The sequence below is a fragment of the Patagioenas fasciata genome, chromosome Z (assembly GCF_037038585.1).
Source record: "Patagioenas fasciata isolate bPatFas1 chromosome Z, bPatFas1.hap1, whole genome shotgun sequence".
Lineage (NCBI taxonomy): Eukaryota > Metazoa > Chordata > Aves > Columbiformes > Columbidae > Patagioenas > Patagioenas fasciata.
The window spans coordinates 60,840,647-60,858,062 of NC_092560.1; the positions used below are offsets into that span (position 1 = coordinate 60,840,647).

Genomic DNA, 17,416 nt, shown 5'->3' on the forward strand with positions numbered 1-17,416 from the left:
AATGTTGTGAGGGATATAAAATCCCAGTATAGAGGAGTAAATCCAGTCTGTGCCTGCTCCTGTCTGAACTGCTGTTTGTCTGAAGAGCAGAATCAGAAAGGTTTTTGTGGGCATGAGGTGTGGTGCATTGAGATATCAGTAGCTAATGCAACAGGAGTGCTGTCCCACGGAGGAGAATTTCACACTGTTTGAGTCTGAGACCATGCTTCCAAGTGCCCATCATATCTCAGTTTTTAATAGAGTAAAGAATTGTTCAGCTAACTGATACCCAGGAAGTGCTAGGGGCAGCAGATGGAAAAAGCCAAACACTTTTTTTGTGCAGTTTCTGCTGAAAGCCAGGAAAGATTACTACATATTAGACAGTGCTTACCACAGCATGTTCATCCGTATTAGGTCTGAATAGGTTGTTACAAGTTTAGATGGCATTGCTGATTCTTAGGAGGTTAAAACTGATAACAAAGTAATTCATATGACTTCTGAATTAGTTCTTATGTAAATGCATTTTTTTAACATTGTGCTTGTTTTGTCTTTTGAAGCATATATGTTTGATATTGGTAAAAGTACTTTGGGGGTCATGTAATTCAAGTTTCTGCATTGATCTGGCACCCTTTAAATGTGACAGTGTCCATGGAAGTCACCACAAATAAAGGTTATCATTGTGACTCACCACCAGCAAGAGGAAATAAATATGCCATGCACTGTCTGATGCAGAAGCAAATGCATGTGCCTATTTTTATGCACTCAGTTGCACATTATAATTGTGGTAGTAACAACATACAGAAGGGTACACACCATTTCCTATGCATAAATTTGGAGTTGCCTTTTAAAAGCACATGATCTCAAAGGCAAAAACAAGGAGAACAAAAAAACAGCAGAGCACAAAATCTGTTCTGAATGCACATTAATGAACTGAATTTCCACTTGGTACACTAGTGATTTAAGAAGGTAAATCTTGTTGAAGCTATTGAAGATATCCAAGTTAAACTCTGAACTTCATGGCTATGCTAGGTCGTTCTTTTGCTTTTTTCCTAGTGCCACTTGAACAATAAAAATATCTTTATTTTGGCACCTGCACAGAACTCTGTCTAATCTGTGGTTTTGGACTGTTGCTGTTATCTAGCAAACACAACAAGCAAATAAAATCTTCTCCAAAAAATTGTCTTGTGGGTGAAATACTGATTTTTTTTTGTTTTCTTTCCTAAAATCTTAGTACCTGAAAAATCAGGGTTCTCTTCTTCAGTTGCAAAATAATCTTGTGGAAGTATAAGCTCTTCTGATGAAGTGTCTTTATATAAGACATTAAATGGAAATGAGAATCGCTAAAAAATTGTTGAAATTATTTGTAAATGGACAGAGAATGAAATTTAGCATAGGTACGGATGCACAAGGTGTTGAATTACACATGTTTAATTTAAAGATAAGTGTCTAACACTGAAAGTATTTAGTGTCTGGTATTTTAATGTTTAACAAGAGTCTTCCTCCCCTTGGTACTAAACTACTGTGATACAAGGTTGTTAAGAGATGAGTGGAGTTAAAAGCTGGTGCAAAATGTGAAGTCTGATGCTGTGAGTGCAGGTACAGACTTCTCAGTAGCTCCTGGCCTGAGTTGAAAGCAATGGTTTTTATCTGTTATCTGTGTCTCTTTCATGAGATCTTCAGAGAGTCCTACTCAGCAGTAGCCCCGGATCCTAAGCCAACCTGGGTATGAGTGGAGCTCTGACGGGCAAGGAGTTCCCCTAAGAGGATCTTTATCTCCCGTCTTGTCCAGTGGAGCCTATGTTTGTTAATTTTCTTTTGAATCAATCCTTTTTTCTTTTCCCCCATTTGTGAAAAGCAAAAACTCTGTGGTTGGTTGAGAGGGTACTAAAAAGGTGCCATAAAGCACATACAGGAGCATGTTCTATTAACTCATTCCATGTTTGTGTGCTGTGATCACTGTAGTGTATTCGAAGCATTGGACAGTGCCTTCCTAGAAGACTAAACTATTTTGTAGATAAAGTAAATACCTTCTAAAGAAAAACCATATTCTTTATAATTAACAGTTTTAATTTTAGCCTGGATTACTGTCATTAGTTAACTGTGCAACTGAAAACTATTTCATATTTATGTCTGTGATCTCATGAATGTCATAGGTACTAAAAATAAGTTTATTTCACAATGAGTTTTTCCTGTACTGGATTGAAAAGCAGGAAGCAAAGATGAGTCTGTGTCTATTAAAAAAGTAAGAAAAGAATAGAACTACTAAGAATCATTTAAAAAATATACCTGAACATGGTGCTATTTGAGTTGTAACAGATTATTTGGGAAATACAATGGCTAGTACAGACATCCTGAAACACTAATCTAGCTGTCATTGTAGCACTCATTGCTGCACATTGTATAAACACTTCTGTATTTATGCAAATGTGAGATTCCATAATCAACCACATTTCATCAAGAGTAGAAAGTCTCCCATCTGTAGGGGCTGGAAATGTAATAGCTCATGTTTTTTAGTATCTGTCACAAAATAGATTCACTACTGAGGAGAAATTCTGCTGATATTATGTTAGCAGCCTACTATATAACAGACCTTGAAAGAACTTAAGAGGAAATGACATATTTGAGAAGCAGAAATGGAGGTGTATGTAGCTTGCTTTGTCATTCTCTAGCACCAGATACATTCTACATAATATTGATACTTACAGCAATGGGACAAACTTAGAATGTGAGAAAGAGGTTAATACCCTACCTAAGCCATTATTTAAAGTTCATGGCTAGCCTATTTTTAGGCCACCATGTGAGAAGATGTTTGCTGAAAATAGATACAGATCATGTGTCCTTGCAGAATATAGAACATTAGGACGTTTCATTTCCAAAGAACATAATTGGGACTGGGAGCAGAATTTTCTTTCCTTTCACCTTTTTGCTTGTAGATTATAACTTCAGTTATACAAGCACACACTCTTACTTGAGTTATATTAACCTCTAAATATTTAACTAAAGCTATTTTGAAATATAGTTCTCATGGGACACATTAATTGAACTTTGATTTTTTACATTAAATGTACAAAGATGTACGTTTGTACACATATAGATATGTCCATGTACACATAAAAATATGTCTACAGGAGAACATATATATCTGTATATATACACACATAGACAAACTTTCAGGCACATACATGGAAACACGTGTCCAAGATGTGTGTGTGAGAAAAATACTGTATCATACTCTTTTGATATCTTTGCATAGCACTAGGGACATACATTGCGTTATGTACTCCAATATGGTCTTTATGTTTTTCACTATTACAGTATATCTCAACACGTATTTCCTATGCCACTGGTCTATGGCTACAATATATCACCTTGAAATGAACGGTAATGACAACAGTTTTAAGGACTCTCCTATGATATAAAATCAATGCAGATAAATTTATTCATAAAAGCAGAGATTAAGATACAGTCTTTAGGTAATTTGAAAATCTTTCTGAATAAATTATAGGAACATATTTCTTATGGAAATAATCCTCAGCCTGTAATTAATTCATGAGGTGAGTAATGTAATTATACTTAAACGCTATTAATGGTTAAAGAAATTTAAAACTTTGGGCAAGCAGATGAACTGAAAGTGTTTTGAGAAGAATATTTAACTGATGTAATGAACGTTGTACTGCATATGCACATGAATCCTGTGTCTGCCAGGTCCTATGCACAGATGCTAATGGCAGTTCCCGAGCACCCTGCTGTCATCAGGCCCCCTTGCTTTTAGTGCATGTCTAGTCCTGGAAAAAAAAGCACAAGCACAAATATTTAAGGCCTTAGTGATTGCACGCAGAGAGCAAGCACAGCATAATTACTAAATGTAGATGACAGAAGACTACAGGTATCTCGCCTGGTTCTTGTTTATTGTTTTTATAGCTGCTTTCTCTCTATGCTTTTCAAGATGCACAAATGCTGAGAATGTCCCATGCATCCTTGATCTGTCAAGTCTTGATCATTATTTTGATCCTAGTTGTAGTGTGACTTTCTTTGTTACTCTGACACTGTACCATTATTAAGTGTATCTGCCTACTGGATGTTTAAAGAGTCTGATACATTACTTATACTCTAGCTGTTATTACTAATCCACATTGACTAGTCTATCCCTGCCAGTTTGCCTTCTCTTTACGCCACATCATCTGCTATCAAAGCTGTTCTTGCTGTCACCATGCCTACTTGCACTCTTTAGAATTTCTTCCTCTCTTTACACCTCCCGTGCCATTCATGCATCTCTTTCCCCTGCAGCTACAAATATCATCCAAAGTGGCACTCTCAAACAAATTCTATCTTCAGAGCTGTCTGGCTGTCATTCTACTAATGTATTCCCAGAGAATTCATCTTCATTTTTACCATCCAATGATACCTCTCCTGGAGCCAGCTCTCCGTGTCTCGCCCTTACAGCTGAACATCATCCTCATGTTTCACTGTAAAACTGGGCTCTAGAGTGAGCGCTTTCAGTGCTTTTCCTACTTCTGCATGCTTGCGCTCCAGCGCAGTGCCCTGAATGTGCGTCATAAGCTTCTTAGGCTCCTTATCGGAACTTGCTACTCACAACATAACTTCAGAGCCCTCGTGCCTGAACCCACTCCAGCGCTCTCTTCAGCAGCTTCCTTTAGAAGGCAAATTCAAATAGTCTCATCATTAACTTGCCCCAGCTCACATAGCAAAGCAGTGACGGAGGCTGATTCAGATCCTCCTTATCTTTCTTTTTATATCCTTCTGTTATGTATAGATGTGTACATCTATAGCTGACATTGTAAATATTCTAGCACACACACACAGGCATTCAAGGTTCTGTCACATATTTGTCTAAGAAAACTAAATAAATCTCACTACTTACAAATGCTCTTTTTTGCCACTTTAAGATGTGGATTATACTTAAGTACCAATGTTTAGATTTTGTGTGTTAGATAAATTTAGGAATTTGCTATTTCTCCCGTATCCTAATGTAGGGTAGGCCTTCATTGAATAGTTACAAATCAAATTAGATGCAAACAGAAATGTACTTTAAAACTCTAAATATAATTTCATTGTGAATATTTCAAGCTCAGCTAACTGGGATTTATCCAGTATAATCAGTAACATTTAAATTAAGCCACTTAATCATTTTATAAAGATAGGCTTTGAAGCAGTGGGCTTTTAATTCATAATAAGAAGTAAGTGTTAACCTAGTAATTAACAAGATAACAGTATTTCTGCTCCTGAGATCTTGGAGAGCTTTAAAATAACTCAGTGAAAAAATCACCACTGATTTTTGAATAACTGTTTTCCTGGTTGTTATTACTGTGTCAGCTAACCAGACACATGGAGTATAGACACATGTTCTCTTGAGAACTACCTCCTTGTGGACTTGGTTGTTTTGGCCATTTGGGTTGTAGGGCACAGAAGACTGGAGAAGGAAGGAGGGCACAAAAAGGGAGTGATGGTATAGCAAAAGGAATTTCTTGCCTGTTGCAGAGGTCACAATAAAATCTCCATGGAAGCATTCCTATCTTCAATTTCTGGTCTTGATCAAACAAGTGCATATTAGAAATAAGTCAACACAAAAATTCATATCCAAGCCATGGCTTTCTTTTTCTCCTAAAGGCATGTTGATTTTTTCCTGCCACCTAGTTGTTTGCTTCAGTACTTTGTTTTAGCACCCAGTCAGCCCCTGCTAGCTTCGAACACAGCTTTTTTTCTCCCTGCTTTCATCCACAAGTTATTCTCTTCATGGCCTTGTTTTTCATCAGCAAGAGAGACTGTATTCTTGAGTCATAAAATGCTGTTCTGCATTCTGACTGACATATTTTACACAACAAAGCACCCAAATCAATATATTTTATCTAATAAGTCACACAAATATAAGTGTAACTCAGGCTGCCTTTGTGAAACTCCACTGTCTTTTTCCCTTTTTTCTTTCTGTCACGCACAACTGCTCTTCCTTGTAATCAGGTGAATCAAACAGTGTCCTGAGCATAACAGCATTCTTTCCAACACTGTTCTAAAACAAAACAGAACCTTTTTTTTTTTTTTTTTCTCCTGGCAATCAGGTGAAATATGACTGACACTGGTGAATATCAGAAGTACTCTTCATTCAGAAAAGCTATAAGTAGCATTTGAGCTTTTTTTTGGAAGCATGTAGTAGGAACAAATAGTAGCTGCCACACAGGTCACAGATAAAGACTGATTAATGCTACCAAGTGGTATCACTGGAGCTTCAGTACAAATTACAAATGAGTAAGGATGAATATGGTTTCCAGAGTCATCAGATTACCAGATAGAGGAGGAAACAGGAAGCTCCAAATAGAGTGGAAAAGCAATGCTGCAGAAGGTATTCAATTCTGAGCAAGAAGATTTGACAAAGTTTTTCAGTTGTTAGCAAGACTTTCTTCTGTTTCTTATTCACTGTTTTAGAAAAAACGTGAGATATGCTCCATTAATGTGTACCACAAATATGATGACTAGCTCACACCATTCTTTGATATACTCACACAAGTTTCTGATATGGATACCAATAGGATATGGATACCAATAGGATTTTGTAAACTTCACATCTCTTAGGATTCACCTTTCTGCCACGATTTGACGAAACACGTTTAAATCTGTAGTCTCGTTGCCATAATGATACAACTTTAATATTTAAAATGCCTTACTAAACCATTATTTCAGTCTTAAGTGCCCTCTGCCCAAGATGTTATTTAGTAAATACTATAGTATTAGTGAATATAACACACAAATGTACACACACACAAATGGGAATGAAGATATTTGGTTATTCAGGGTCAGAAAACTGAAATAATGATTGTCAAATACATTTGCAAATTGCCATTTCTCTATTTTGTCAGCAAAAAGAAACAGTCTCTCCAGCAACTGTTGTGTTGTACAGCACTAATTCTGTGTTTTCTTCTGTAATGAACTATGGTTGTTTTTTTACTAAGAGCATTCAGAAAATTTGGTCAGCAGTACAGTTCAGAAGGTAAAACCTGCAAGAAGTAAAGGTTGGTCAACTGGCACAAACTTCAAGTAGTTATCTGGATTATCAGGACTTCCCAGGCTCTTGAAATTAGGCTAGCTATCTCACAAGTACAGGCCACCTTAAAATGTTGCATGTATTGCTGTTCTCATTGTGATACTTCTCATCCTTTCCCAGATGGAAACCAAACTTAAGAGATACAGCACATTTCAGAACATTGAACAAGATGAAAACTGAATTCGCTTTAAAACTAGCCCAGTTAAGGAATAGATGGACAGCTGGTTGAATGAAAGGATGGATAGTGTCTCCTTCCTTCCTTCCTTCCTTCCTTCCTTCCTTCCTTCCTTCCTTCCTTCCTGCCTGCCTGCCTGCCTGCCTGCCTGCCTGCCTGCCTGCCTGCCTTCCCTCCTGCCTGCCTTCTTGCCTTCTTGCCTTCCTGCCTTCCTTTCATCCTGCCTTCCTGCATTCCTTCACCCACTCTTTTTCAAGGCAACTGAGTTCACATGTACTGTCTTTGCCCTAGATATAAGAGTTCTTTCAGGTTTTGTGCTTTGTCTGTAGGTCAAACACATAGTTTATCTCAGAATAGGGCATTGTTGGGCTTTAACGTCAAAAGGGCTAGACACGGAGATTTTCTAAGACACACACACCTGCAGTATTCAGTTATGTTAACAGAATGGCAAAACAGCAAATTCCTGAAGAAAAAAAGAATTGTGTTTCTCAATGCAGCTCTAGACTTCAGTTATGTTAGCCAAAAACTACTCTGTTTCTACGTAAAATTTAAGCAGAGTCTCTGTGTTAAATTTATCAGTCTAATTGAAAAATGAAAAATCATGAAAATCCCATTCAAATAAAAACATACATAGTTGTTAGTACTCATATGAAAGCCTCTAAGCAATATTTGTGTTCAGGTAATACACTATGTTTAGATGAGTAAACAGAATGTGTCAAAGCAATTTGAACAATTTCAGTGCACCAGAAATGAAGAATATTGCATCCTGTTGCCACATGCAGATTTTCTGGCATTACCTAAGTTGTGAGCTAACGATGTAGTCATTCCCTCAGTGGGGTATTAATCCTAGTGCTCCTGGTTACCTACTGTCATAAAACCCGGGAGAACTTAATATCAGTGAGATGTCTGTTTCTGCCAAAGTTTACTATAATTGACCAATGGATTAAAAAATTGCAGAAAATCATGAACACATACAGAATATGACTCCTTAAAAACTGGTTTAAACATATTTAACCTGCTCACACAGCCCCAAGTCTCTAAATATGCTTTTTCCTATGGTTTGCTCTTAATCACTTGCTTAGTAATTTTTCTTTTGTGAGTTACTTATAAGAGGAAAAAATAGGTCTCTCAGTGAAGAGAGTTTCAATGGCAAATAAATTAAGACTGATTTAGTTTCACATCCTTTGAATGCAGAATTGAAAGAAGGGAGACTCAGAAAAGCAAAAAATGCGTTGTTAAAGTTATGCATTAGATTTTTACACTATTATGTAGAAGTGACCTAATGAAACTAAGCTATTTCTTTATGTAGTCACAGACAAGCTTTGGTGACCTACACATAAGAAGGACATAGGGGGTAGATGGAAGTAGTACCTTTTATTTGCTCAATTTTATTAGTGGGAAAAAGCAAAGAAACTTTCAGGAGCGCTGATCTTTGAAGAACTTTGCTTTTTTCTAGCAACGACTTTTCTACTCCATCTATCTAAAAACCTCCTCCTGGAGAAAAGATCCTAAAAAGTCTTAAAGTTGCCATCGGAGAAGATGACCACCTTTGTGGCTTGGTCACAGCTAGGACAACCTTGCAGCCGCCTCTGTAAATGTGACATCTTGAGATGTGTCAGAGCAGTCATCCAGAAATATTGAACCCATGCAAAATAATGATATCTGATCATTTAACATCAGTTTGAAAAAATAGCCAGGAAGGCCAAGGTGAGTAATAAAACCAGCACACTATAAAGGAACAGGAGCCAGTGTAGTTACCGAAGAATCTCTTACGTAAAGTAGACTATTGCACCACCGACTTAGTTCTTGTGTACCAGAGACCAATACTTGAACTGGATCAACACTTGCTCCACGTAGGTCTGAATCACTCTTGCCCTTTAACCAGTTCAGCTACATAATACCTTCCTAATCCTTTCTTCAGGATTCACTTGGCATTATATTCATGTAGAGGTGAGACGAAATCATTATTATTTCATTTAATTAAGATAGCATATTGGGCAGCATAATCTGGTTCCAGTCTGGCTTTAAGTAATTAATTCAAAGAAAATATGAGTGAAAGACTTTTCTCTGCACAAAATGTCAGTTTTTAATTTGGCAGTTTGTTCTTTTGTTACCTTTCAAAACACAAAACTATTTCTCCTAGTACTTTCTGAATTACCTAAAACACGTTCATAATCTTTACTGTTTCTTTCTCCCCAAGATGATATTTAAAGTAATACATAAGAATCTGAAATTGCTGCACTGCCTATGATTAAGACTCAGGGAAATGTATTTTACTTGCTCTGAATGATCTCATATTTAAATAAAAGAACACTTTAAAGAAAAACAAAGCACTTAAAATGACACATTTCTTTCTCCCTCAGTAATTTTCTACCTTCTAATGTCTTAAATAAGGAAAGTTTGTACTTCAGCATAAACTTGCACAGAAAACTAACCAACAAAATGGATGCATTACTAGGATATAATGGCTGAAATTACCACAGCAGGGTGGTTTTATAGCGATGTTGGTGCCTTCATTAGGCAACTCAGGCTGAGCAGGTAATGTGTGTGTACATGGACATATCCAGATATAGATCACATATTGAGCGAGAAAGGTGGGGAGAAGTTGGAGCCATAAGAGGACATGTTTCAAGGATGAAAATCCTGTGACAACGGTGTGTTTTGTTGGGATTCCCAAGATGAGATAAATTTCTTTCTGGTTGGACTGGCTCTGCGCAGAGGGATCGTGCAGGTCTGAATTCTCCTCTCTGTCTCTATTATTCTCTCCTGTGATGCTATTAAGATAAGTTATTGATAACTTCATTTTTTTTCCTTTTTTTTCTTTTTTCTTTTTTTTTTTTCCCCACGTTTCCCTTTACTTTATCTGCCCCACTTTTCAACTTCCACTCGAGGCACCCATGTTCTCACTTTTCCAGGAATTTCATTTTCTCAGTCTCTTTTTAAAGCCAACCTTCCTGCCTTCTTTTTTGTCTTTCTTCTATATCTTTGTATTCCTTCTTTTTGTTTTCCTGCCATTCTCTCTGTCTTAATACAGCTCCACCTAGGTCTATGTTACTCTTCCGTCCTGATCATGACTGGAGATGAACTTTCCACTCTCCCAGCCTTCTCTCTTCATCCCCACCAGCTTCTATATAATTTCCAGTCAATTTTTGCTTTCCGTAGTAATTTCCTTTTTCTGCCTTCTGGACACGTAAGACAAGCTATTCACTTCAGAAACAGAAAACAAGCAGCAAGTCTACTGAAAAACCCTTGAGAAAGGCAAGAGAAGTAACAATTATTTCCAGCTTTCCAGCATCAGCCTTGCCTTTCTGCAGTCTCATACAGTGCTGAGGGTGCAGTCTGGGACTCCTCGCATGATGCCACCATACCGCAAGCAGTGGGAGCAGAGAATAGCTTTCCCTTGGGAGGGAGGTGGTGGCTGAAGCTTTACTGAGGAATGGAACGTTTAGATGAAAAGGAAAACAGTCTTTTCCTCATCCCTCAGGAAGACAGTCAGCTGGAATCTCTTCTTAATATTTTTTCCCTCATACAGAGTATACTAGAAGGGGTAGCCTGGGATTACTCCTCTAGACTTAATGACTCAGCAGGAATCGCTGATCTTGAATGCCAATGACATCTCTCTGGTGGTTCACACCTTGCAGTGCTGTTCCTTCAGATACTTTAGGATTCAGGCAAACAGCAGACATCTTGCATCAAATTTTCCATGTGCTTTTACAAGCAATAGTAGTTTGTGGGTTTTTTTAAGCTCTGATTCTGATGTCATGTGTGTAGATAGTATTGTTCTATATTGCGACACCAATAGCATCCCTGTCTTTGCCTGCACTGGGTGGGAGTCATAGCCAGACTGCTCTTCTTCGCTGTAAGTGGAAGTCTCCCCCTTATTGCACATCACAGTCCTCTTTTCCTCACATCTTTTCTGTTTCCATTCCTGCCTTGTATTTCTGTACATTTCAAGTTTCATGCAACGATGAAGAAGTCTACTCTTGGTTCAGATCTGTTTCCTTCTGTCTTAATCTAGCCCATTTGTGCTTAGCCATGGAGTCCATACATGATGCAGTGTTTCACAGGCATGCCGAAGTAATCATAAGAAGAGGATGTTATGGCAAACAGAGAGGCTGAGAAGAGTGAGGCAGTAGTGGGAAAACTGAAGGAAATGAAGTGTTGTTCTATTTCCATCACTTATAAATAATTCTCAGATAAAATGTTTGTGGTGGAATCATATCGCTGCTGAATTCAATTGGAGTTCAGTGAATGACTGAAGATGTAGCATCTTACTCTTCATTCACTCTATATTTAACCCAATAATTCTGGAATTAAATCTGCATTAAATTATAATTGTATAAAGTTGTATATTTTTTTAATCACATTGACTTATTGCAGAGGAAAAACAGAGGAGGAGGAAAGGCTTATATAGTATTTATCTAAGTATATAGCTGTGATACCATTGAGACCAGGCTTAAAGAGATTCCCTATACTTTGTTACGAATCAATGTTCATTTCTGCCTAGATACACTTCTGTTTCCACTTTGTCATTATATAATGACACTTTCTTGCAGGATTGTCAGAAGAGACCATAAATCTATCCTAGGACTAGCACAAGGACATAATTTTGCACTGCTTTTTATTTTTTTAATGGAAAATAAGACATTGCTGGACATAACAGGTTTCTGCTTCCTGCCTGTTGAGACATTTTGTTTCACATTGTTTTTCTGAGTTCCACTGGATTTATTCTGAAAGAACGTAATTTCTCTGTGAAGGTGGTTGTTGCTTCGCTCTTACTCATGCCTCTTAATTGCCTCAGTAGCCATTTGCTTACCTGCAAAGGGAGATTCCCACCTCCTTCCCACATGCAACAACACTGATTTGAAGAACCCACTATGGTTTGTTGCTTATACTGTGGAAAGAGCTCAACTTCTCCACTGTGCCTGTAACCAGGACATCACATGGTGGGGGTGGGAGGAGAAACAAGGAATTTGTCTGAACTGTGGACAAAGATATCTGAGCTTGCTGCACAGAGAGATGGCTGCATGGGATGTATGAGATATGTGAGTATGAGACAGCAGATGCATGCAAGGTTGAAAAAGCAACTTCCAGCATGGGTCTCAGTCAAGGGAGTGAGAGCACTGGTAGATGGGATGTCTCCTTTACACCACTCACAAAGCCTTGGCTTAGTGTAAGAAATGCTAGGGGTACTCCACTGATGGTGAAATTATGTATATTTTTTCAAAGCTGTTAGATAGCTGCTGGTTGTATTTTTCTTTTATTTGCTCTGTGTACATTTATATACGGATGATCATACATGCTCTCTGTGTCATGTTTGCATTGCTAACGCAGTTGATGTTGCCTCCCTGAGCCCCTCTCCATGTGTAATACTGATTAGCCTCAGCTCTTCAATACACTGTTAAATCTGTATGACAAGTGGCCATGTTAATTTTCCTAAGACAAAGAAAAGTCTGTAAGAATGAGCCTGAAACTCTTTCAGAAATTGTTCCAATTTTTTTTGTTTAAACAAGTAGGATATTTATAGCTTTTCAATACTAATACTTTTGTGCAGATGTGCTCATAGTTGGCTCTGTAAATGTAAGTATTCTTGTTGGGAGACACCCTTAAGGCCTGTAGCAATCTTAGGAAAATACCAGTGCTTTCCACATGTAAGGATCTACTATATATGTATTTCGTTGAAGGGCAGGATTGTATGCCTGTGTATTCATAAAATGAGTTGAATTCTGGGAAGGAAATTTTCCTGTTGATTTCAGCTAGCCCTGCAGCTGACTCTAATGTGCATTTATATTGCCACTAAAGTTGTTCTGATCAGAAAGATGTTACTGGTGCAATACTTGAAAACACAGGGCTTGCATAACTTTATCACTTAATACAGCTCTTGCAGCAGCTAATCTTTTTGTCAGGCAGTGTAACTGCTATTTAATTTTCATCTTTCTGTCATATTTTTTTTGCTTAAAATCCAAGGGGAATAATAAATAATGTGAAAAATCGCCTGAAGAAGATGACCTTTCACCTCAGAAGTACATATCAGATTGAACTGTGTTTCAATCACCTCACTAGAGACAGACAAAAATATGATTAAAATTTAAAAACTAGACACAGAAATAAACACAGAAAAGTCCAATATCAGCATAAATAACTACTTTGTGAAGAATGCAGATTTTTTTTTTTTTCCCCCCCAGTGCCAATCATATTGTATTTATGCACTGACAGTTATTATCATTTTGCTTCCTTCCTATTTAGGAGATTGTCAACTTCAACTGTCGGAAGCTGGTTGCTACAATGCCTCTTTTTGCTAATGCAGACCCGAATTTTGTGACTGCCATGCTAAGCAAACTGCGATTTGAGGTGTTCCAACCTGGAGATTATATTATCCGAGAAGGGGCTGTGGGTAAAAAGATGTATTTCATTCAGCATGGTGTTGCTGGTGTCATCACCAAATCCAACAAGGAGCTGAAGCTGACAGACGGCTCTTACTTTGGAGGTGAGTAGGAAAAAATAAATGATACCATTGGAGTGAATGCATTAGAAAAAAACATGTTCAGATATCAGACAGAGACATCAGAACAAGTCTGCTCAGTGTCTTTTGGTTATACAGTTCCAACTGCAGAGTGCACAAAATATTTCTGAGTAAGACATTCAGAGTCTGCTTGCTATTGTGAGGATAGTTATTGAAGATGGAGAATGACCTTCCTGAATTTTTAAGTTATTTTGAATTAATTAGTCTGTTATTTAACAGACAGTATTTAAATAAAAACATCATAATTTACATAGTAATTTTATAGCTATTTAAAGCTAAAATAAACAAGAGCCATTTTCTTTTAAAAGGGATAGTGGTTTTGAGTCATAAATGTAAAAGGTAAAAATCACTGTAAGAGTTACACAATCAGGAAGTGGATAAAAGGCAATTATTATTATGGGTTATTTTGGTATTCATGAATATTTCAAGCTGTTATTAGTGCTTTTTCACTGAATTTTAGTGCACAGTAATGTTTAGCCTTCCAGTATGTACTATAAGAAACCAGACTCCCTATCTGACTAGATGGCTATGTATCTAACGTATATATTAATTAAAACCAGACATGAATTTTAATCCAAATTAAATTCATCTGGTAATCCTAATGAAAAATAGGTTTTCATTTAGATGAAGACATCTGAATTTGGATTAAAGCAATCTCTTTTTTTAGTATAACAATAGAGCATTGAAAATGTTCTTTGTGACTGTAAATTTTCTTTGTACAATAGAATAGGTGTCTGCTGCTAAGAAAAGCAACAAGGCTGCTTTCCAGAAGCTGAATGAACACTTCTGTGTACCACTGCTGCCCATGACAGTTACAGTTACTTGGTCATTGTATTAATTTTCTGTTGAATGCCTTGAATCATTCCAGAAATGAGTGAAAAACCTCAGAAAATGCTCAATTGAAAGCCTAATCAGTGGCATTTAGCTGGTATACAGAGGTGGGAAGCTTAGAAAAGCGAATTGGGTGCAGTGTTTGAATTGAGGTGTAGGGTTGCTTAACTAATCCCGTTTTAGAATAATATGCTAAAGCAAACCCTACTGATCTGGCTAGGAGGCCTTGTCACTCTGCAGTAGCCTCTGCAAGGTGATTTGTACCAGTTATTCCACAGACTTAAACTGTAGATGCTGAAGACAGGAGATTAGGGAGAAAGAAAAGGTGAATGCTGAGGGTGAAGAAACAGAGCAACCTTGGTCTTGGTCTTCTTTATGCTTAGCGGTGCCCCAGTTTTTGAAAATGAGTTTTCAAGAGCCTGCATGCTGGATCTGACCATAATACTCCTCTGAACCAGCAGCGGATCAGAGGAGATTGCACATGAAAGTATTTTACGTAACTGTCAGCCTGTTGTTGCAGTGCAAATGACTACTTAGCTCATCCTGTTTGTCCGCTACCCTTCTTAGCAGGAATGCAGACAAAAAGTAAGCGATTTGCAGTATCCAGACACCACAAGAACTTAGTACACTGCAGTTTTGCTCATCCACACTACAGCTGGGATGAGACAAAGGGTGCGAATATGAGGGCAAATTCATCCCTAGCCTAACAGCTGCTGCGGCAAATGGGAGGTTACAGCTGCTGCTAGATACAGCCTGGAGAGGAGAGACAAGGAGAAAAGTGCAAACACACAGGGAGAGACAACCTGAGAAAGGAAGTGCTCTGAAATCCAAAGTGTTGTGATTCAGACCTGTTTTAAAAAAATAACATATAGCATTGTGAATTCCCAGGAGGGGATTTCTGACCCGAGAGAAGAATGACCTATTTGACCACAGCTGAAAAGAGAGGAAACAAGCTGCACATTGATTAACTGCGAATTTGTAAAGGTTTGGTTGTCAAAGCAGAAAAAAAAGCCTCTAGTATTCTCTTTTCTTTGGAAAAGTCACTCTTTTCCTGAAATGTGTATTGGTATATGGGTAGAGCTTCCTGACCAAAGCAGACATGAGGGAAGTTGAATAACGGAACAATAACCTGGATGAATAAGCCTGTATTCAAATTCTAAGACCAATAACCCCTTTTTTGCCTAATGGAGACATGGAAAGTTTGAGATTGAAGTACCATTTAAGCAACTGCAACTTGAAACTTCAACTGTGTAGCTCCCAGGTCTGACACAATAAATCAATATGAACACCCCTGCTCTCACAAGCAAGGAAAGGGCACACAGGTGGGAGGGGTGTGCCATACCTAAACAGATAATTTTTCAATTTTTAAATGTCTTATGCATTGGAAGTTCCCAGTCGCAGCTCAGACATGCTAACTGTTGGGTGTCAGGTATTTCCCAGAGCTGACTTTCCCAAAGGCCCTGACTCTGGGGAGATTCAGGAGGAGTTTGTGGGCAGGCAGGCTTAGCTCTAGATCTCAGGGAGGAGTTCACCAACATCCTGCCTTGGATTTGGAGAAAGTTTTTCAACCTTACAGTGTGTAAAATGTTCAGGTATTGACACATTGTATTGATAGAAAACTTATGACACTGTGGAGTTGTGAGAGAGCTGGAGGTTAGTATGAAAGCCAAGATCTATGAAGAACCACAGCTGTGTCACCAGTATTTGGGAGAGGCTTGAATGGAGACCGTTGGGAGACTGAAAGCCTGGAAAACAAAACATTTAAACATTTAAATTCTCTTGCCTGACCTTTGTTCTTAGTTAAAAAACAAGCTTCCATGTGGATCTGGGTGTTATCTGTCTCCTATGAAACTAGATAAACCTTAAAGTTGCTTGGAAATTTTTCTCAAAAAGAATGTGCCTCGATAATCGCCAATGGAATAGCTAAATCAGACTGCAATTCACCTCTGTTTTACATTCTCTGTTGATTTTTGAGAGAAGTGCAGAGTGGTGACTATAGAGAGACATCATAGACGTGGTTTAGATTGCCATGTGCCTCTTTCCTCATCTGTGCTCACAGGTTTCTCCTTTCTGGAGGGAAGGAGTAATACAAGACAGTAACCACAGACATCATGTGATTTGTTCATTGCTAGTCCTGTGGGAAGAGCATCATATCCCTTAACCTTCCTGCGTGTTCATAAATGTAATCTTTTTGAACTTTGTGTGCAGGGACACTACTTAGCCCAGCAGCATATAGAATGCTAATTTTCATCCCAATAAGTTTCCTTAGACTGCTGATTGAAGGATAGTATAATCCTGTGTGTCTACTCCAAGTGCTAGTAGGAATTTGAAAGTATAATAATTTCTGGTGCTATCTTTTTCCCCAGACCCTACCCTTGCCCCCACTCCCCCTTTGTTGGAATACACAAAATGTGTAAGGGCATGTGTAAGAAATACTGACTGGTCTATACTCCCTCCAATCTGCAGTCAACATACAAAAAACAATATTCCCCCAATTGCTAGCTGTCAAATATGTCCAGAAAAATGTATGATTTGAGGCTATGTTCTTTCAAATCTTTCAGTAGTGACCACAGAGGAAATGTTTTAAAGAGAATGCCACAAATTATGTCTTGAACAGACATGGATCATCAGAAAGATTGTTTCAAAAAGATTCAGAACAATCCATTTTCTTTTGCCTTTTACTGACATTTAAAGATTTTTTTTATTGCATTACCTTAGAATCTCTGTGCTCACATGGTGTGCTCATGTGAGTTTTTATAAAAGGGACAGGAATTAGGCAATGAAGAATACTTGAAGCTATTTTTCACTATATTGCACAGTTATATAGTCATTTCTACATCAGTGAAATGATGTG

At 37.9% G+C, this 17,416-nt stretch overlaps 1 protein-coding gene across 1 annotated transcript in view; it reads left to right on the forward strand.

Annotated features, from left to right (window-relative positions):
- Window positions 1-17,416, forward strand: part of HCN1 (hyperpolarization activated cyclic nucleotide gated potassium channel 1) — a 197,818-nt gene that overhangs the window by 157,605 nt on the left and 22,797 nt on the right. The window contains exon 6 of the mRNA XM_065861534.2: window positions 13,455-13,695. Coding sequence (XP_065717606.1) covers window positions 13,455-13,695 — 241 coding nt within the window. The remainder of the gene's footprint in view (window positions 1-13,454; window positions 13,696-17,416) is intronic.